Here is a 21,562-nt window from a genome sequence, read left to right as displayed (position 1 = left end):
ATCTCTAAATCAGGTGTTCAAGGGGGGAGGGGAGGGTCGTGAGGTAGAACCGGTTTCTTCTACGTGCGTGAGCCGAGGTTGTGGCTGGAGAGAAGGAAAAAAAAACAAAAGTTAGTGAAGAGATTCTTTACAACAGCCATTGGAGCAGCTTCACCGATGACTTGCAAGTATACAGAAGTGCTGTCCCCTTTTTGTGCTTGATGGACGTGGAGGAGAGAGCAGTTAAGCCACTCGAGCAAAGACACCGGGAAGCCCTGGGCAAGGTACGGCTTTCCGCGTCCTGCGGGGCGGGGGGCTCATCCTTTTGCCGAGCTCGGGGGCGGCGGCCGGGCGGCGGCGCTGGCGAGGCCCGGGGGGGCCCGCACGTCACGGCGGGGGGCGGGCGGGGAGCCCCAGCCGCGGGGGCGTCGGGGCCGTGCCTGGGCAGCGGGCGGAGCCGCCTCTGCCGGTGCCGCTCCGCGCGTCGGAGGCTGCGTTCGGCTCGGCTCCGCTCCGCAGCAGCTGTCGGCAGGGAGGGAGGCAGGCGGGCGCCGCCCGCGCCGCGCCGATGGGTCTGCTCTTGCTCCTCTGGGCGTGTGCGGCCGCCGCCGGGGCAGGTGAGGGACGGGACGGGGCTGAGGGGGCCGCATCCCGGGGGAGCGCGGCCGGAGCCTGGCGGGTGGAAACTTTGCGGGGGAGCCAAGGGCCGGGCCCACGGCTCTGGGGGCTGCGGCGGGGAGCGCTGGGCGCGGCCGCTCCGCGAGCGTTGGGGTGGGAGAAGGAAAGTTTCGGGGCAGCGGCTGCGCCTCGCGGGGCCGAGAGCGGAGGGGAGCGGGGAGGGCCGTGCCGGCGGCGCCGTGCCCGGAGCTGTCCGCGGTGGAGCCCGTGGGAGCCGCGTCGCCGTTCCCCGGCGGAGCGCTGCCGGCGCCGCGAGACCCAGCGGCTGTTCCCGGTGGCGGCTTTGTTCTCTGCCTTTACCCCTCGCGTCGCCCTGCACCGGAGGGAGCTCGGCCGGGGGACGTTTCCTTGCTGGCGTCCGTTGGTGTCCTTAGGGAAATTTCCCGGTGCAAATAGCGTAAGTGCGAAGGAAGCGCTGTTTAAATATTGTTCTTAGTGTTTTCTTGTTGAAATTCATTGGTTTTAAGGGGTGGTAAGTGGAGTAGTTGGGAGAGCACGCCGTTCGTCCTTTCCTAACAGCGCTCGCCCCAGCAACGCACTCAGGCACTTGCGGTGTTAAATAGGACCCTAAACTCTCCTGCTTGGAATTGCAAAGCTGCTCGGAAAGTTCTTTGTGTGCAACAATTGCTGCTGGAGCTGCGGAAGGGCCGAGCAAAATGCCTCAGGTGGAGGTTCCAGTTACCACCTGAGTGATCGCACATGGTTGTGTGGGCACAGCTGGGCTGTGTCGGCTGTGCTTGGAAAGTTTCTCTGTCCCCAGGCAGCCCACGTACAGCGGGGTCAAGGTAATGATGAACGTGCTGTGCACATCATATGGTGCACATTAGCTAGCTGGAGCGTGGTGTAATTGCCAGGGCTTGGGTGCTCGTGATAAAGGTGCAAGCAGAGCGTACGAGCTGTCGGAGCTTTGAGGTGGAATTAATTTCTTCTAGGGATTTCCTAGTGACATAACTCATAATTATATGGCTTAATCCTCTAATCTACTCTAGTGCCTTCAATTTGCGTTGGGCCAAATCCACCAAGTCCTGAGACGATTCCTGTGCCTGCCCCCTGAGTGAATTAGTAGGAGTTTTGCTTGTGTAAGCCACTGATGTGAGGGAAATGGCCCAATTACTTTAAATAGGAATTGAAAGCACTGTTGGTCAGGGTCGAGCTTTGCACAGCTCTCCAGTAAGGACTTACAGGTTGATGGTTAATTTTGACTTCCAGAAGAAGCAGTGTTTTTAGCCTTCCTTCTGCTGAAGGGAGGCAGCAGAATGTGCTAGATGCAGTTAGTATGCTTGTGGAATCCTTTTGATAGAGCATGAGAGACCACAGGGGAAAAGGAGACTTAGTTATGATACTGAAGCTGCTGATTTGTTGTTTATTAATTATTTAACTAGGCTTCTGAGTGCCTGCTGCAGGCTGGGGAGCCAGCACAGGAAAATGACTAAAAATGACTGTATTTAAAGCAACGTTAGTCTTCTGCTAAATGGATGCTGCGACATTAGAACTAATCTCTATTTTTTTGAAAGCATTTGAAAAGCTGGGAAGGAAGCACATGGAAATTGTCACACGGGATCCCTCCCTGGCATAAATCGAAGTCTGTGGAGCTGCAGTGATCTGTACTTGTTGAGCTATCCGGGCTGGAATAAACAGCCTTAAGAGAGCAGCGGAGCTTCGGTGATTTATGAGAGTGTCTATACATGCTCGATGTGGTTTCTGTCCTCACCCTCTTGATGTCAGTGGTGGAGCATTCACTGGCTTTAACGGGGTCAGGGTTTGTCTTACTGGATGTGGTTTGTCCTTTCTGTTGTGCAAGTTTTAGGCTCCACCCTGGCTGCCTTCATAGTAGTAGGTTCTCGTTGCTCCAGACACATCTAACCTCTTCCCAATAAGGAACGGCATACTCTGCTTTCAGTAGGGAAGATGAGAAACTAAAACCGTCTCTTTTTTACTACTCAGCATACTGTGCAATGGCTGTATTATCACAGCTTGTTATCAGGAGGAGTTTTAATATCCAAATAAAAGATAGGAGAAAGTACTGTGGAACAGATGATTTATGAGTGGAATATGTAACTTCTTGTTTGTTCTGTACATCTCAGTAGTTTTTTTTAAGAGCCTTTCAAAGAGTCGGACTAGGGGATTTGCTGCTTAAATGATCCAGAAGCACAGTCATGGAATGCCAAATAAATCAGTTTAGACCCGATCATGGAACCCACTTAGTGGATATCAATCTGGATGTGCTTCATAGGTAACGTCCTTGCCCCACAGAAGCCAGTGAGGGTTTTACTATCGACTTAGGTTGCATCAGGCTTTCATTCTCAGAACCCGTTCCCGTTACTAATGATGTTAGCAAAAATTTTCATTAGGAAAGTGCTTGGATCCCGCGTTGAGGTTGTTTGACCTATGTGTCAGGCACAGGTCCCGTGCTGTATTTATTGCTACGCTGAGAAAGATAGTGCGGTCAGGTTGGCCTCTTGCCATCCCTTGAAAAAGGAGGTATGTTTAAAAATTCAGTGTACCGTAGCCATTAAGTTGTCCTGAACTTTTGCATGCAGTAACTTCAGATTACTTGAACGTGCATCTTTTCTGTCAGTCTCATCGATTTCCCCTATCAATTAAAGGGATGACCAGCCTTTTCTTGGGCATGAGCCTTTCTGAATCTTAGGTCTGGATTCATCTTTCTACAGGAGGTGCTATTGCGGATTGGAAGGTTTTGGTAAATGAACATTTCTTATTTGTACATAGGCTTTGGCATGCTTCGTGGGGGCTGGCTGAGCTTAAATACAGAAGATGTGCTCCATAAGCTTTATCGGTTTTATGACTCACCTAGGGCTCTGTGATTATGACATCTTTCATCATGGTACCGTATCTCCTTCAGGGTCATTTTGTCCAGTTGGGAAAATAGATTATATTTTGACTGATCTGTAAGGCCTGATCTGTTGGTCTCAGCTACAAGTGAAATGTGAGAGGAATTTCCAGCCCTTGTGCCTCCCTGGAGATTTTGTAGCCAGTAGTTGTATGCTGCTCATCTCTTTCATCCTTTTGAGTAGGTGCTTATGCTTTTATTTGTTGCTTTTCAGCCTCAAAAGGATGCTGGGTTAATGTGTCAGTTTTGTAATGTTCTAAGTTGTGTGTAATAAACGCTGTGAAAAGGTAATAGTTTAATTGAAAGATTTGGGAAAGAATATCTCATTTTCTTGCAACAGAATTATTGCGTCTTCTAAGTAATTACTGTATATGGTGTGTGTGTGTATGTGAAGATACTGGAAACGCCTACACTAGATATTCTTCTCCATGCTTTTCATTATCTGATTTGAAATAAAAATTGATCTAACTCAGTCTCCCTCTCTCCCTCCTTTCCATCCAACAGCTGTAGGATTTGGAATGGATCCTAACTTACAAATTGATATCATCACAGAACTGGATCTCCTGAATACAACCATCGGGGTAACACAAGTGCCAGGACTGCACAATGCCAGCAAAGCATTTTTATTTCAAGGTAAGACACACATTCTTGACTCTCTTTCCCCAATTCTGTCTGTGTGAGCTCATAAGAGCTTTCATGCCCGATTCCCTGCAATAGTGGTCTTACATGTCTCTTTCTTTAGCTCAAATACACCTAGTTTTGGTTGGTTCTTGATTTTTGTGTGTGTGCTGCCAGGTCACCAAGGTTACTGGAGTCTGGGGAGGTCTTTTTTTTCTAGTAAGTTTATGACACTCTCCAGTATATATTTTTTCCCCAACTAAGCATGTCAGAATGGTTCCAAGGCATAGACTACTGTATTCTTGGATACTTCCTCTCTGTCATTGTACACGTAAGAGAGACGCACAGAGCTGAAACTGTGTAGATAGGAGAAGGCAGTTAATGTCTCAACACTGGTTAGTAATGTGTTGCAAGTCTTTCATCAACTAAGAGAACCACCCAAGTGCGAAAATCGAACTGTATTGCATTTAACTGTCAGAACTGAGTACCGGCTGCTTTGAATGGTAATGTAATTTTACATCCAATATTCTGAAAGTAATGCTTGAGAAACACTATATATTTATTTATTTCTTATTTTAAGGGAGTGAGATGAAGGATGACTTGGGAAGCTTTATCAGAAGCCCAAATGAGTCCCTCATGAGAGGAACACTTATATCACGTGAGATTAACAAACATTAAAGCATGGGTAGGAGCATCTCTATTATGGAGAATTCCTGTTTTTTTTCTATACCATGCTTTTACTATGCATTAAAGTGGGTACGTTAGGGTCTTAATTTTTGATGTCTCCCTCTCCTCTGTAGATGTTCTTAGAGGCAAAAGATTATGATCTCGTTTAGTTTTTCTTTGGGCTCTGCAATATCTTTACAGATCTGCTTCTTTTATTACTTGGAATAATCGAAGTTCATTTTTTGCCTGGTCAAGACCACTTTATGTGGCAGAGCAGATGCTTCTGGAGACCATCTCAGATCTTGTTAGTCATATCTCAAATCTTCTATGCTACACCGAGTAGTGAATTTTTGCTGTTTGCCAGATCAGCGCCCAGAAGATGGGTGTTAATTTAATCACTTCAAGTTACCAGTAGTTTTTCATCTGATACACTTGACTACAGGTTTGTGTGTTATGGATGAATACTGAAGTACAGATTCTCCTCCAAAGACTGCAGCGGCCTAGCTGACTTACATGCTTTGATCATTTCCAACTGCCGTTCTGTGCAGCTAATTGCACCTGTGCTGATGAACTCTCCTGGTGTGATTTTGCAGACCAGTAGTCAGAGCTGCAGGGAAGATGACTGAGATGGGACACTGTTTGAATCCCTTGATACTGAATGCAGACCAATGGTGAAAATCTTATGAGCATTCAGTTTGTTTGCCTTGAAAGACTGCATTTGTAGCTTACAAACTTTAGAGAAGACCTGTAAAGTTTGCCTGTACAGTTCATGTGAGCAGACATTAAAAAACAGATGTTCATGGAAGCGTTGAGCAAAAGTGAATGGTATGAAGTGAATTTATGGCTCAGTTTGTGATTAGCTAAATAAAGCTTTTTCTAATTCCCCCAACAAAAAGAAATCTTTTAAATGCACACAGGAATAGCCTTGTTCTTGGATATTGCTTGTAGTACAAAACTTCTTGGAAGATGGAATGGGAAGTTACTGTCTTCAGTCAAGCTCATCAGCCCTTGAGCAAGGAGAAGATTCAAGACCTTTGGAATATTGCTTCTTCCTGAGAGAGGTCTGTGAGGGCTCTTTTGCTGCTGCTGTTGGATAGGATGGAAGTCTGAGGCTGCCCTCTGGCTGCTTCCCTTCTTGTTCCTATCTGTTATTTGTTAAATGTCAGCAGCTGTATGAAGTCTCATTTAGTGATGGAGGTGACTTACTTTACAGCTACAGTTAGGCTATGTGCCAGGTACTTTGGCTGGAACCAGAAGATAGTTAATTTCCATTTTTATCTTGCCATACCCTAAAACTAGTACAGAACCCACAGGGATGTCTGGGCAATGGCTAAATCCAAGTTGGAAGGAACTGCACTTTCTTTCCCCACAGAATTTCACAAAAATCCAGCCAACGTGGCCATCCTGGGGGAGAGAAAAGATTGAAAGTTAGTCCTTAGTTGAAAAATGTTTGTATTCTGCTGGACTTGCTGCTCTCTTTCAGCAGAGCTTTGCTCTGATCAGCTCTTACCAGGCGTTGGTAACTGGTGTGTGCTGCGCCTTGCTGCTCTCCTGTCAGCACATGGGGCTCCAGGCAGGAAAGATGCTTTTCCTGAAGTGACTTCACTGGAAGTCTAAATCAGTGAGGTAGAGAAACAGTCATTTTGCCCCAGACCAGACTGCAGATTGCTGTAGTGAAAACATGATTTGTTTTCCCTAGCAAGGTTCTGTTTGTGTGAATTAAACTCTTTGATGCCGAAAACTTTATGAGTTTTGGACGCTCTTTTGGTTGTATTTAGAGGCAACAAGATAAAAAAGGAGGAATAGGAGTGATAGAAGAAGTGCGCAGTAGGAAGATAAATGACTGGTTTTAATTTGAATTTCTTGATCAGTGGCATTAGCTCTCTTATAGGAGTGCTGTTTGTTACCAAATGACTTGGGGTTGACCTCAGGATTTGATGTATCACAGTCTAAATGTAGAAGGACTTTTTCCTTGAGGTCCAAAACGACCTTAATTGTAACCAGTGCAGTATTCTGTTTTTATACTATTGATACTAGGAGCTGGAACTCTGATTGCGACGTAAAGCAGTTTTACAGGCAAAGAATCAAATTTAACTCCATTGCAAATTGTGTGACAGCGTGACAGAACCAAAGTGGCAATTGAGAGATGCGGGTTGCTTTTGGCCAAGTGAATCTGTTCCTAATTCAGAAAAGCATAGAAACCTGCAATTAGGTTCAGTCATCTGAACGGTCCTATTGGATTTTTCTTTGATTATTAGAGTATTTCAGCTTGTTTTTGTTTGTTTGTTTGTTCATTTAATTGATCAGTTCCATTATTTGGGTGTTTCAGTCCCGTTCTCTATGAAATGGGGATGAGGGAATCAGAAAAGCACAAATGAGATGAATTTTAGTTTCTAACTCGCAACTGAAGGTTCAGAGGCAGAGGAAGGCTTTAGTTATACATAAGGCCTGAGGAGGCACTTAGCTGGTCAGCTTTTTCCCAGGCAGTGAGTCCAGTCTTTAGCTTGTTACATCGTGATTGCCTTAATCAGTGACTTTTGTTCAGTACTCAGCTCTCATTGTGGAAGGAAAATGTTATTCCTTTGACAACCTGTCAGTCATGCTCATTTCTTTCTAATTCTTCCTTTAACACCTCTCTTGAACCTCTCGGACAGAGACTTAAAGTCATTACTTACTAAGCATGTCCTCAAGAAGTTGATTAAGGTTTTGTTTTTCCCCTTTCTTACCAACCTGGCAGTATTTTTCAACTTCGTCTTTAAATTAGGAACTGTCTTTTCACTCTGTGTGCTATCTGCAGCTTCAAGTAGTTTTGACCACCACCACATACTGTTGAAGGGTCTACCTGTATGTAGTCCTTTCATGCATGACTATTTCTTTTGCTCGTGTTAAGCAAGCACTGGATTTGTAAGGGAAACACCTGGCCCGTGGCTCCTGCAGCACAGAGTTCAGTCGTTCTCCTTTCTGCTTTGCATTGGTTACTTCTGGCTTCTTTTCTATACAGCTGTATTTTCCTCTGTCAGGGAAGGAGAGAGAATAACAAGTATCTTCAAGCACAGAGCACTGTTTTGTGAGACAAAAGGAAATCTTATGGAGTTCCTGCAATGAGAGGGCCGTCCTGCTTCAGGTGGAAGGGGACGGCAGGGGCTGCAGGGCAGAGGTGCCTCCCATTACGCTCCTCTGTGCTTCCAGAAGCAGCTCGTTCTTCCTTGTAGCCTTTCCCTCTCAGGATGTTACAGATCCTGGCTTCTAGACAGCTCCCTTCTTGACTTGCTAATTCCTCGGTGTTTCCATCCCTCATTGGCCTCCCCGGTTGTGGTTTTTGACCCTTCTTTTCTACACGATTTCCTGAGGTGCCAAGAGTGCACTGCAAGGATGTCCTGCCCTGAGGGCCTTGGAACCTTCTGGAAGCGGTGGGAGCCTTCTGGAAGTGGGCTCATATCTGCTCGCAGTGTCTCTGCTGCCAGCACCTCAGCACCTGGCGTGGGTCTGCGTTTAAAAGTGGGTAGGTTTTGCATTTTTTACCCTCTTTTTCCTGTGTTACCTGAATGCAGAGTTGCATTATTTGTAAGAGAAGTGTGCAATGGTTAAATAAAAATCCTTTGTGTGAGTGAAAGCATTGTGCAGACAGCCTGGCCTGCTGCCCTGAGCACATGGTAGCGCTTCCAGTATTGTTGCCTCCTCAGTGCTCAGTTTTGACCATTTCTGTACACTTTCCATTGAGATCTCCCACAATTCAGGTTGGATATTAGGAATTTATTCTCACAGAGAGCATTGAGGTGCTAGCACAGGCTGGCTGGGGGCCTGGGGGGTCACCATCCCTGGGGATGTGGCACTGAGGGATGTGGGGGTGGGTTGGGGTTGGACTTGGAGATCTCTGCAGTAATTTCCAATCTTAATGATCTTATGACTAATATCAGAAGATAGAGCATTGTAGGGTTTACTCGGAGCTTTGGGGCTGCTGGCTATGTTGGCTGGGGACTGGGCCAGCACCTGGGTTTGGTTGTGGGGTGGAAGCTTGTGGGGTGGAAGCTGCTCTGTCAAGTGCTGCTAAGAGTGAAGATGCTAGAAGGTTTTAGTGGCTAAATTCACTGATGTGCTTTCATGGGTGCCTGCCTGGGTCCATGGCAGTTCTGTGAGGAAACCAGGCAGTGTGTCTGAGCATCTAGGTGCCTGTTGCTCCTTGGTGGCCCTGCCTGAGGGTGATGAAGGAAAGTGCCGCTCTCCAGCTCATGTCTGTCAGCAGAACAGTGAGAAGATACTCAGTCTCTTTGAGACTGTAGTTGCTCTTGTGCTTTCCACCCTTCTTCCCCAGACATCTCTGAAAGCTTGAAAAGGAGGGGAATGTAAAGAGCCAGTAATGCAGCTGGGAGTAATGAGCTCTCCTGAGGGACAGGGAATGATACAGATTGATGCTGGAGGGAGAGGTGGGCAGCAGGGACTGAGCAAGAAACTTAGACGCTGCAGTCTTAACACTGAGTAGGTAGGGCTTAGGTGAAAGTTTGCTTGCAGTAAAGACAGAAAAATTGAGGGGGAAGGATTGGAAGCTCCGATTTGGCAGCGCTGTGGGATGTCTGTGCTTCATGCTAATTTCTAACAAATGTTTTTGGAGGATAAAAACTTGGATCATGTGTATTTAATTAGTGACTTGGAACCTTAATTTCCTCTGCTTCGGTTGTTCACCTGTAAAGCTGAGGTAGTGTTACCCTTTCCTCTAACAGCAGTGGTGTGAAAAGAATTAATTAATTGCAGAGTCTCAGATACTGCGCTAGAATAATTAACTTGGTCACGGTCTGTTCTGTCTTCAGAGAAGGATTTAAATACAGTAGATTTACTGTTCAAGGTGTGCCTTGAACAATAAAATAAGACAAAATCCTTACTTGTTAACAGGTGTTGTTTGCTCTTTGTTCTTTGCTTTGTGCACTGAGGCAGGGGCCCTCTGGAAAGCGGTGTATGATCCTGCCATTGAGGACAGTGTTGTAGCACGTGTTCCTGCAGGGCTAAGCAAAGTTTCTTCTGTGGCTTCAATACCGACAGCTGCCTAATTTCATATTTATGTTTGTTCTTTCCATTATGGCTCATGTTTTAATGTGTTCTGTGTAAGCGATGTAGGGTTGGTCTTGTTCTCTGAAGTTAGGCAATCTGCTATTCCCTTTGCTGGAGCCCAGACGCGGTTTTTAAGGTACTCCTGTATAACCATCCAGTGTTGGCTGTTTCCACTCCTGTCTCAATTTGAATTACCCTGAAGCCCTGAGACTAAAATGTATCCCACATACTCACACGAAGGCACAATTTGTAAATCCTCACAGTGTTGCTCTTTCATTAGACCCTTTTTACCCCCACAGAAATAACATAAAAGCATCAAGTAAAATAGAAACATGGCCATACAAAAGTACAGTGACTGATTTCCAATTATTATTTCTTTCCATCCTGGAAGTTGTCATGCTGCCTTCTGTTATACTTGACATTTTTTTGGGGTTTCCCATCATGTCTTTAATGATGAGGGAAGAATTCTGAGCACGCGTTGCTTCTGCTCTTGGCAGTTATTTTTGCTTTGCTGGGAGATAATAATTGTTCTCCTTGTCTATCTTCATTGCTGCTGTGGTAAGTACAGAGGGATGTGGGAGAAGCACTTCAGTATTTCTATAGTATGCTAAAAGCCTGGAATGCTTCTGGCAAACTGTTGACAAAGTCCTGTAAGGAAGATAAACAGAAAGAAAGCAAAAGGTCTGTACTCTTCAGTAAGGGGGAATGGAAGAATTGGTTCTTGATGTAGTTGGTAAACGTGGCATGCTTCCCCTCCCCCCCCCCCACATTAGCAGTTAGGTCCTTAAAATGAGAGGAAATAAATTTAGATAAAGGGAGAATAACAGTTTGAGTTTCTTGTATCTTCATCAGAACAGAAACACATCAAAGATGTCTTTTTTTTTCCCCACAAAGGATGTGAAGGACCTGATACTCTTAAGTCTTATTATACTGCACGTAATCAGGTTTTCTTAACGACTTATTTCAGAAATGAGGATTACAATGCAGTGAGGATATCATTCTGTAGTGTTTCACAGAGCGAGGCTGTGTGCTAGCGATAGCCCTGGGAACTGAAGTGATGCAGGGTGAGTGCTGGAGTTGTGCCTCTGTCCTGGGATGAGTCCCCTGGATGGAGAGCCCTGTGCCCACTGCTGCAGGTTCGGCTTCAGGGACAGATGCTGGGGTGAAAGAGAGCAGATTAGGAGCGTTGTAGACAATGAAGCCAGGTGGGCCTTTATGGGTGCTCTGAACCCCAAGAGGGGTCTGTAGATTCTCAAAACAGTTTTTTAATGGAAGCCTTTTTATGTCTGTTTAATAGGAATATTTGTTTGTTCTGCTTAATTAAATGAAAAAAAAATAATAAAAAAAAGACACATCATAATATTTATTTATTTTTAAGATGTTCTATCTTAAGAAGGTGCACAAAAGCAGATAGAGACTAAATGCAATGGGCGGCCATAGAAAACTTCCTCCAGTGAAAAGCCCTGCTGTCTTCAACTACCTATCAAGAATAAAAATTAGAAGCTACTTGAGACTTCAGCCTACTTCTTCTATGCCAAACTCTAGATTAATCTTGCCTCCTGCAGTGTGGATGTATAAATGACACAAGGGGGATGTTGTTGTTTCCCTCCCCCCCCCCCCCCCCCATTTTTCATTTTTGCCGCATAAATGGTGAGAAGTAATCGTGTCATACTGTGCTGGTTTATGGCATAATATCATGTGATTGCCTTGCCTTTTGTGGCCTATTCAATGATACAAAATGCAGAGAATTAATGGTTGTTTTTTCTTTCTTTTTTTTTTTTAAGTAAATGGACCAGAAGATTTTGGCACCTGGTGTCCACTAAAACATTCATTAAATCAGTAGCTACGTAGGCTGCATACCTGCTAAAACAGCCAAATTGATTCTATAATTCTGACAACAGAGGGGCCTGTGAATCACTGGTTTGACACAGTCAGTGCGCCAGCTGAGGGCTGGTGTTCTGGCTTCCTAACATCTCTTATTATGGTTTTCCCATTCCCCATCCTCCCACCCTGTCTGTTAATGTTTCTGGATATCTCTTCTCTGTTATAAATAGGAAAATATATGCATATATATGTGTATATATCTATGTGTGTGTGTGTGCGGGTGTATATATGTATAGGATGGCTGCAGCTGTAGGGGCCTGTGCTCACCCTGTGCATACAGGTAGCTCCTCCATTTGAAGCTGGGAGTTCTCCAATTGGCAGTGGTGGGAACAGGTGATTCCTCCAGCAGGCGAGTTGGTGTTGTTAAGGCAGCTGAGTTTCTCACTGCTCTTCCTTCTTCTGTCTTTTCCTTTTACATTTTGTAACCTGCAAGGTAGCATAGATGCCCTGAGAGTGCAACAAGCGTGAAACTGGATCTCGGAGGTTAAATACTCATTGCTTCTCTGATGAAAGGCTGCCTACAGCCAGCACACAGATCTGCCTCTGCTTTTCTCTCTCTTCTCGTTGCATGTACCACTGTTGGAATTTCAGAGCCTGTTCTTGGGACTAGGGAAAACAACCAAGCCAAGGTGTGTGGGAGGAGAGTGGGCTTGATGCATGTGTCATGGGTTTTTTGTGGTCTGTGGAGGTCTCCACAGATATTCGTCATGCTGTTTGAAAGATGAAGCAGTGCAGCTTCGAATGCGATATTTGGAGTATAAATTGGGAAAGGCTGGTGATTTGGAAACCTCATGCACTGGCCTTTATCTCCAGCCTTCCTTTTAAGGGAATTTACTTGAGGAGCTGTCAAAGTAGGACTCGGCGGTATTAGTTGCAGTAGTAGTCTTAGCAAAGCAGGGGAGTTGTCTAGGTTTACTTCATCGTAATTAATTACAAAAGCAGATCAGAATTAAGTGTGGGGGTTTATTTTAATGATAGTATTCCTCTCTCCGTGTTAGCCTTTTGTTCTCTGATGCTGGCAGTGCTTTTAATGGTCTTGCGAGTCGCGGCTTTCAGATGGGATATTCTGCTTCTCTAGCTTTATGCCATCCTAATTGTTTCAAAATGCAGTCATTAAAACAAAAAGTAAACATGATTGCTGGTGTTATTGCTAGCGGCAAGAAAGGCAAAAAAGGGGGGACACATGTGGCAGCTCTATTTAAATAAAAGCTTATTTTCCGAAACAAAGGCTTGTGGAGCAAGAGGGAGTGCTTAGTACCCCGAGCACGTTTGCTGTTACGGATGAACCCACAGCAATGGATGCTATCAAAGTTGTCATATTTTATTCATGAGTTGTGGTGTGCTTGGGTGAAATAAGAAAAGCCATGCTCGAAATCATAATTACGGTGTAAAAAGATAAAACAGTTATTATTGTGGCATTTTGGAAAATTGGTAGGTCTCTCAAATAATTCAGATAGAACTTGTGGGGAATGACTAAGTGTGTTAGCTGTGGTTGTGCCTCTTTGCCAGGGGACCGCGTGCAGTGCTTCGCAGAGATGGAATTGATATGTATTTGGGACGAGGGTATAAACATGTGCTCACGTGTGTTGCACAAAACAAGGGTGGCCATAATTTTCAACGTATTCAGAACTGTGAAGAGGCTGACAGGAGAAATTATACTTCAGTAGAGAGAGGCCTTGACAAATGCATTGTGCCCCGTGCCATTATCATGCAGTTAGTAAATAAAGCACACAGCCCGGAGTTAATTTTCTTCAGCAGCAACACGCAAGTGATTTTTTCTGAGGTAAAGAAAACAGAAGGGAGAATGAATTCGTGGCACATATTTGTTTGCAAATTGCATAAAGGAAATGAAAAAGCATACGATTTTTAGTAGTAAGTGAGCAAAATGCTTTAAAAATAATTAAGCAACTGTTGGGGCTTCTGACCACAGGAGCGTATCGTCATATACTAACTGTGAACTTGTGGGATAATTTCCCTGCCTTTAGTTGGATTATCCCTGTGATTAAAAGGCTTTACTGGACTGGAAATCAAAACCTCCGTGTGGATGTAGCCAGTTCTGTTTGCTGCCAGAAGTTGTGCTGGGCACTGTAATCTCTCTCTGCAAGCAAAGAAGCTGAGCCAGGGGCCTCTGTTTTAAGGATCAGGTAACAACTGCTGAGTTCTGGTGCTCAGATGTGCATGCTGAAGGACACAGGCCTTCACCAGAGAGATGGGTGCTTCTCTCTGTGCAGCCCTGCTGGGGTGAGGCTGGGGGTCTTCTGCACTGAGCAATCTGGGTTTTCGGCCTCTTCTGCTGGTGCAGTCTGTTCTCCTTTGAACTGTTACTTTCAAAAGCAGCCTTTATCGCAATTGCACTGATGAGATATGTTAGTTAATACAGATAAACAGTGGAAAAGAAGTTATAATCAGTGACTCCTGCACTAATTAACTAACAAGGCGTGTAATTTGATTAACTCACATGATTTAAGAGCAGATGCTGCACTGTTAGCAGTAGCATAACTTCTGGAGCATTTCTACCAGCTCTGGAGTAAGCAGCTAATTTAAGGGATCATCCATTTGTAAATAGTGTTGATTTCAGCACGAGTCCCTTGAGGACAAAGCTGAGCATACTTGAGGAGGCGAGCCTGCACTCTCTAGCTGCTTGGAATATTACGAACGAGGAAAAAGAGCTGCCTGAGCAGCAGGCAACGTGCAGCAAGGTGAGCGCTGCTCTCAGCAGCAGGCTTGTTGCAAAGCCTTTGGGCTTGCTCGAGTTTCCTGCTTGTGCCGTGTTGTGCCACGTGCTTGTGCTCCTGTTGTGGGAAGAACGACTCTGGCACTTGCCTTCATCGTTCTGTCTGCCTGGGTGGAAATGAGAAGGGCTTATGGAGATGGGAAACCCAGATGTAGATGTGAGAGGGGCCACTCCTGCAACGTAGGCTTTGTTGCAGCTCTTTGCTGCCGTGCACTCTCTGTTGCCCCTGCTTGGACTAGGACTCGATAAACAGAGGCGGCTTCCTTCTCTCTCGGTGTGTATTCATTTCTAAGTCTTGTACGTTATCTGCTGCCCTGCTTATCCCAGAGCAGCTCAGTTTCCCTGGTTCAGGTTGAAACGCCGATAAAGCAAACACGAGGCTTAGCCTCTCAAACAACAACTTAATTAACATGAGTGTGGTCATTCCAGCCGGTGCTCAGGTTGGGAGAGCTTTCAAGTAGTGAAGAAGCCCCTAGGACAATGAGCTCATTGCTGGGGAGAAGAGGTAAGTTGATAAGCAGGCGGTTTCATTTCTTTAGTGGCTGAGAATTCAGCTCTCCCTGGCATTCAGAGTTTTAGGGCTGGATTTGCTTCCTGAATGGAAGGAAACGTATCTATAATTTTGAATGCTAGATTAATTTTGTTAGGCAAGACCTGGTTGAAAACTAGTTGACAAACATACATCAGAATGACAGTAATATCTGAATGTTTACTGCCAGGGTAGTTTTGTATGGCACAAAAGAAGAGTTTACATTGCATTATACTGTTTTTCTATCTTCTCTAGCAGGACTGCTTTTGCTGTATAGTCATGGGAGCTTACCTTTGTAACATTAGCTATTCACCCTGATAATTGCTCCTTCCTCTAATTTAATGAAAACCCATTAAACCGAAAGAATAATTAAAATGAGACATCATCTCTGTAGGAGGTTTGCATATTAAAATCACCCAGCATTTCACTGCAGATGGATCTTATTCTTGAGGAACGCTGTTTGAAGCAACATGTAAGAAGTGATTTATAATGAATAATCATAATTTAGAAAGCCGTGCTGTTGAACATGATTTCCTACTGTTTATTACAAACTCTGAGCAGAGCTAGCAAGGCAAGAGCGAATAAAGCAATTAGAATGTCTTTTTTTTTATGCTGGTGAGAAGACCTAGCAGCAGAGCCGTATTCGTGGGAAAACATCATTCTTTCTGTGAGCCTATTTGCTAACAGCTGAAGGAGAAGGGAGAGGTTCTGTCACCCTCTTGTTTGGGCTGAGGAATGGTTGTAGAGGAGTGGGAGCAGATGGGCAGCAGGGGCATCTGGCACAAGTACTGTTTGGTTTTATTAGTTCTTTGAAAGACAGTCTGTGGGACCAGCATGGAGAAAGGAGTCTGTGCTTTGGTGAACGCTTGCCTTCTCTGAGGAGGGTTTTGTGGCACTGTCTTCTGTTTCCATCCCAGGCAACATCTGGACACTGCCACTTCTACTTTTGGTTCCATTTTGAAAAGCTGGAGTCTTAAAAATGGAGTGCTGAGTAAGTTATTTATTTCTATGTTTTCCTCTATAGAGAGATTTAGGTCTTATTGGATTTTGCCCGTAGCAAGGTAAAAGCCAGTGTGCTGCAACATTCGGTTCCTTAATTGCTGTCACTGAGATCCAGATTCTTTCTTGTTGTAGGATTAATTTCTATGTCCTTGTCCGGCATGATTGTGCAAAGGATGTCCCAAAAGCATGTTTAAACAAGTAGCTTTTCAATAATTGAAGTTACCAATAAAGCTGTATGGCCTGTGTTCCCTGCTAAAATAAGTAAAACAAAAAAGTACTAAAGCAAGGGAGTTAATGGCAAAGCGTATCTTGTTACAGAAGACCCATTTTGGTTTAGGTCTGCATTTCCTGGATGGATTGGAATTCATCTTGTAAGACCAGTCGTGTGATTTTCTTCAAGGCTTCAAACTCCAGTCCAAACAGTTGTGTAATTCCCTTCCCTTTCGTACCATGGGTTGTTGACACTGAGAACTTAGCTTGCTTTGCCTTCTTAATATAGAGGTATCTTGTGCTTCTCTGTTTGGCTGAAGGAAGAAAGTTCACTTAACGCTCTGAGATGATTTGTATCTGCTTTACTAGTTGTACTTTCAGACTGTTTTTTTTTTTTTTTCCTTTCGAATCATTGTAGTATATTTAAAAAGCCCTCCAGACAGTCGGTATTTCACATTAAGAAAATATAATCACATCGAAGGGCGTATGAAAGTTGTATTTATTTATTTATTTCATTTATTGCTGAGATTGCGTTATCATTCAGGCATGAAGCGATGTTGCACTGGAGATTGCCGTATAAGCCTATATCGCTCTATATTATGTAGGAAATATGGCATTTCATTACAAGCAGGCAGTTATTTTTATAGAGAGTGTAAAAAAACCAACATTTTCCCTTTGGGCACCTGCAGTGAGGTGGTGTATATATGTTCAGGGTGTTTCTTTCTTTTCTTTTTGAGTGAAAATCAGCTTGTAAATAGAAAGCTCTTACTTTAAGTGGCTTGTACTCCCAATTCATTAGTGTGGTACTTCCTACAGAAGTGCTGCAAAACATGAGTTGATGGTATACCTGGAGAACACGTAGCCCTGCTGTGTTGTCCCTGCTGCCCCGTGTGCTTTCTTGCTGCTGTCCTCCAGGAGGTATGTGGTCCTTGGAACAGCATGCCACCTGCACCCTGCCCCATGGATCCCTGTGAACCTTCAGAGCCTCTTCTGCTCCCAGGTCCAGCTGTGGGCTACTGGATCTTACCTGCTATCTCACTGCTGTGCTGCTGGGAAACCCTCTCTCTACCCCTTGTTATTACCCTGCCAGCAGGTGTTTCTACATCCTGCAGGTTTGTCTTTGGTTGTCCAGCGAGAGGATGCTCTTGTGCACTGGTACCTCCTTAGCCTGCTAATGAGCAGATTTACACTAAACAAAGCTAAATAACTTCCTTGTTATAGGTTGTTTTAGAATAGGGTTGTGAAGCAGCACCTAAATAGTGTTTGTTGTTTAGCCATTTGGACCCACATTTCTGGTATTTCAGGGTTTTTGTATCTATAACAGATATTGCTTTTAATCAATGGAGTGAATGCGATGTGCTGTACATGTTGTTAGTGTATCTTTGACTATACACAGATCTAGAATATAGCATATTATTTCCAAGCATGTTTTTAACTGGAGTAGCCAGTTCATTGATGATTCACTGGTGAATCTGACTAAGGAGCCTGGTATTTGTATAAGGTTTGGTAGATATATATGGAGGATATGGCTTTATATCTGGGACCATCCATAATGAGAGTGTGTTTGGTTTTATATGACTTGAGTGTAATTTTTGCATGTGTTCCACAAACAGCACTGCCTATGCTTTCACTTAACAGAGTTTTTGAGAGCTTTAGTTAGGCAATATGTTATTTCTGATGAGTGTAGCACCTTTAACAACAAAATTGCCGAGATACAGGAGTTCTTAGGCTTCAAAACAAGTAGTATTTATGGGCAGGAGTAATACTTGGTAACCTGCGTGAATGTAGTGATAGACATAACTAAATCTTGTAGGTAAACACAAAACCTGCTCCTCTTCTGTGCTGTATGCCTTTTTCTTCCATTCCCATTTGTGCTGGCTGTGGAAACTATTGTTCTTTGAAGCTTTGTTGTGGTACTGGAAATGGTATTGGACAAATAGATGCTGTAAGGTGGACCTTACATTTATTTATTGGATGAATTTGAGCCTCTGGCGAAGATTTTTAAGTGATGAGTTGTGATTTTTGATGTCTAATTTGCAGTGCTTTTCAGAGGTGAGCTTTCCAAAGTGCAAGTGTGTTATGCATTCTGAGTGTGGAGGCTCATTTGAAGGGCTTTAAGCTGTCCAGGAAAAGTTGAGGCACCCAATTACAAAACATGCTTGAATACTTCTTCCTTCGAGTTTGGTTTCAGTCTGTGGCGTTCCCTCCATAGTCAACGTTTCTGAATTTCAGGTTGTTTTCAAGCTAGCTTCTTCTCTTTCAGTTTGCAAAGCCTCAGTTAATGATGCCTTTTTTTTTTCTCCCCCCCCCCTCCCCTGCACTGAATTTCTGAATTGTAAATTTCATCACTCCTTTGTGTATTACAGCACTCATGCTGGGCCAGATTCTCAAGATTCAGTGGAGTTATATGGTTTTCTACCAGCTGAGAATCTGTGTTGGCATTTTTGGCTTCAAAGTAAACCTTTTCTAAAGGAGGCTCGCTAGGCTTCTAATTGGTTGTGACACCCAGGAACTGCAAGCATCACAGGTCTCATGAATGTGTGACAAAGGCCCAGCGTGAGCAACATGACAAGGGGTGGGAAGGTGAAATGCCACGATTTCTCCGTTTTGTCATTTAATCATCTTTTGGGAGTGATGATATATTGTGAATAAAAGGATGAAATAAAAAGGAATGTGTTGGGAGATGGTGCGTTTGAATCTTATGAGATGAAATAGGGGAAGGCTTGCTGCCGCTTGGACACGGACAGGATTAGTGAGACTGAAATATTTCTGGATCTGCCTGGTCACACCACAGTTTTAATAAATATTGCATGAGCTGTCACGCTTTGCTGGCTTAAAGTGAGAAATCCCTGAAACGATAGCATATTGCAAGCATGTCTTGTATTTATTTCTTGGGCAGAAGCACAGCCATATAGCATTATTAGCAATAATACATCTTTGCCTTACACAGTGCAAGGACAGGTTCCCTCTGATGTACGATGGAAAGACGGTAACGAAGCTGATGGTAAAAGCTGAAATTGGAGCTTGGTGAATTGTGTTGGGAGAGGCAGTGCTTGAGATTCCTCAGTATTTAGGAGCCTATTTATCTGACTGCAGCACACCTTATTTACAGCAACTTAATCTGGTCACAGTAGACACAAATGGCTCAGCATCCCATTAAAAATTGTCAGAAAATCAGTAGCTGACCACTTGTGAACTTGTCAAAGTGACAAGTGGGCATGCTGACAAGGTGCCATTTGTTGTTGTTTTTTTCCCCACTGAAGAAATGCAGTGGTAGCATGTGGTAGATGTCTCTTGAAAGCGAAAAATGTAATCTAAATCTTTGACTTAGCAATTTTACTGGACCATTGTTCCTCTCCTTCCCCCTCCCACCTCTCCCTTCCCCCCTTTTTATTTCTATTTATTTCTATTTTTAAATAAAATTCTTAGATGTAGAAAGAGAAATCCATGCACCGCCCCACGTGAGTGAGAAGTTGGTTCAGCTCTTTCGGAATAAAAGTGAGTTCACATTTCTGGCGACCCTTCAACAGAAAGCATCGACTTCGGGAGTTATACTGTCCATCCGGGAGTTAGAGCACAGGTAAGAGGAAATTTTCTCTCTTGTAGTTGTAGTGACATAAAAAGTACTGAGTGCTCGGTGGCCCTTTGTGACCATGTGTTGAAATGGTAGATGTAAAATCTGACATGTAAGTTAAAGCCTCTTGACTTAAATTGCAATTGCTACTTTTTGCTGTTTTTTTTTTTTTTTTTTAAAATATCTAAATAGGTGTGCATTGTTTATGTGTCCCTGGTCCATAAAGTAACTCAATTAATTTGAACAAGAGGGTTAAAACTGATGAGGCTTAGACAAAATGTATTTTGGGTATTGTAAAGCAGTTTCTACTATTAGCTTATCATGCACACTCGGAGTTTGCTTTTTCAGGGACATTAAACTCCCTCTCATGTTTTTTGCTTCACTGTGTTTTAAAATATCTTAAAATAATATGCCTGCTTGTATGAGATTCAGCAGTTAAGCTCTTCTTCAAACCTGTTCTTCCATCCAGTTATGCGTTTTATTTTTCCTGGCATAAATACAATGTATTTTTATTTCTCGTGTGCATTTCTTATTGTCAGTGTAGGAGGTAATGAAGAGGTTTCTTTCATTAGCTGTTATGTAGCAAATAGCAGTTTCTGTAAAAACAACAACAAAAAAAGCAGCTTGTGGTATAAACAGTATTGATTTCAATGATGTTTTGATGTTCTGAAGAGTGTGTTGTGTCACATAGTGTCTTGCAAACTTTGAACTATTTGTGACTTAAAAAATAAGAGTATACATAGCTTTTAGGGCTTGAAGGATCTGCATCTAGCTTGACCTTCTCTTCTAATCTAGTGATACCATTCTTTTTTGTCTTACTTCTATTTCCAGTTCAATTTGCTGTGTTTCTTTTAAGTTCCTGTTGGTGTTTAATTTTGCTAATCACATATATGGTACCAAATTGCTAGCCCCATTTGTTACCTTTTGTTGAGGCAGTCTGTGAAGGAGAAGGCAGTGACTTTCAGCAGCAGGCATCTGAACAAGGATAACCAAGAGAGGGACTCTAATTCTTCATTGTTCATTCATAATACTTTTCTATCACTTCAGCTTTCATACTAATCTCTCACTTTATTCCTGCTTTCATTTTTGGAGCTGTTCTCTCTATATAAGAAAATATATATATAATATTACACAAAGATCCATCTCTGTCTCTTCCTTTTTACCTCCTGTCACCCCATCACTCCTTTTGTCATTACTTTTTATTTTCTCTAAGCTTTTCCAGGTGATTGTAGCCCTCTGAAGTCATGGTTAACAAGAACAGCTTGCCATGTTAAGGGACTTTTTTATTCTTATTTGAAAGGACATTGAGGACAGACAGTAACACAGGAACACCATCACATTTAGGGACATTGCATGTTTTCAGCAATCCAAGGTCAAACCAGACAGGCGGGGATGATTATACAATGCAAGGCATGTGGGGTTTTTGATACAGCCTCTACTGAATTTAGCTACTAAACTTCTCTATCTCGGTGGTCAGAGACAGCAGCTGGTAGAGAGATGTACTGTGCAGGAATAATCTTGATTGAATAAAATGTACTGCTGCTGTCCTTGGCCCTGAGGTTATCTCTAGTGCTCTGAGTTAATACTTGGCCTGTTAAAAACTATGTGTAGTTGAAGGATTGGATGCTCACTTCACTTAAATCTTTGTACTTCTGTGCAAGAGTGAAAGCAGTTTCAGTCTGCCTAATTCTAAGTAATAGCCAAACAGACATGTCCGGTGTTGCTAGTGGCTGCTGCTACATTCTGCAAGTCAGATGGATTATGCAATTATTTGTCCTTTCCAGATGTGTTGTG

At 43.6% G+C, this 21,562-nt stretch overlaps 1 protein-coding gene across 3 annotated transcripts in view; it reads left to right on the top strand.

The window, feature by feature from the left end:
- The first annotated feature begins 409 nt into the window (after nucleotides 1–409).
- The window catches only part of NELL1 (neural EGFL like 1), a 254,069-nt gene continuing 232,916 nt past the window's right edge, over nucleotides 410–21,562 (top strand). For 2 of the 3 annotated variants that reach the window (XM_072337622.1, XM_072337621.1), the window contains exons 1-3: nucleotides 410–596; nucleotides 4,013–4,141; nucleotides 19,624–19,774. In XM_072337622.1, coding sequence (XP_072193723.1) covers nucleotides 548–596; nucleotides 4,013–4,141; nucleotides 19,624–19,774 — 329 coding nt within the window. In that variant the 5' untranslated portion in view covers nucleotides 410–547. The remainder of the gene's footprint in view (nucleotides 597–4,012; nucleotides 4,142–19,623; nucleotides 19,775–21,562) is intronic. The other variant, XM_072337620.1, reaches the window with a different exon arrangement.

The sequence above is a fragment of the Excalfactoria chinensis genome, chromosome 5 (assembly GCF_039878825.1).
Source record: "Excalfactoria chinensis isolate bCotChi1 chromosome 5, bCotChi1.hap2, whole genome shotgun sequence".
Lineage (NCBI taxonomy): Eukaryota > Metazoa > Chordata > Aves > Galliformes > Phasianidae > Excalfactoria > Excalfactoria chinensis.
This window is presented reverse-complemented; position numbering and strand designations above follow the sequence as displayed.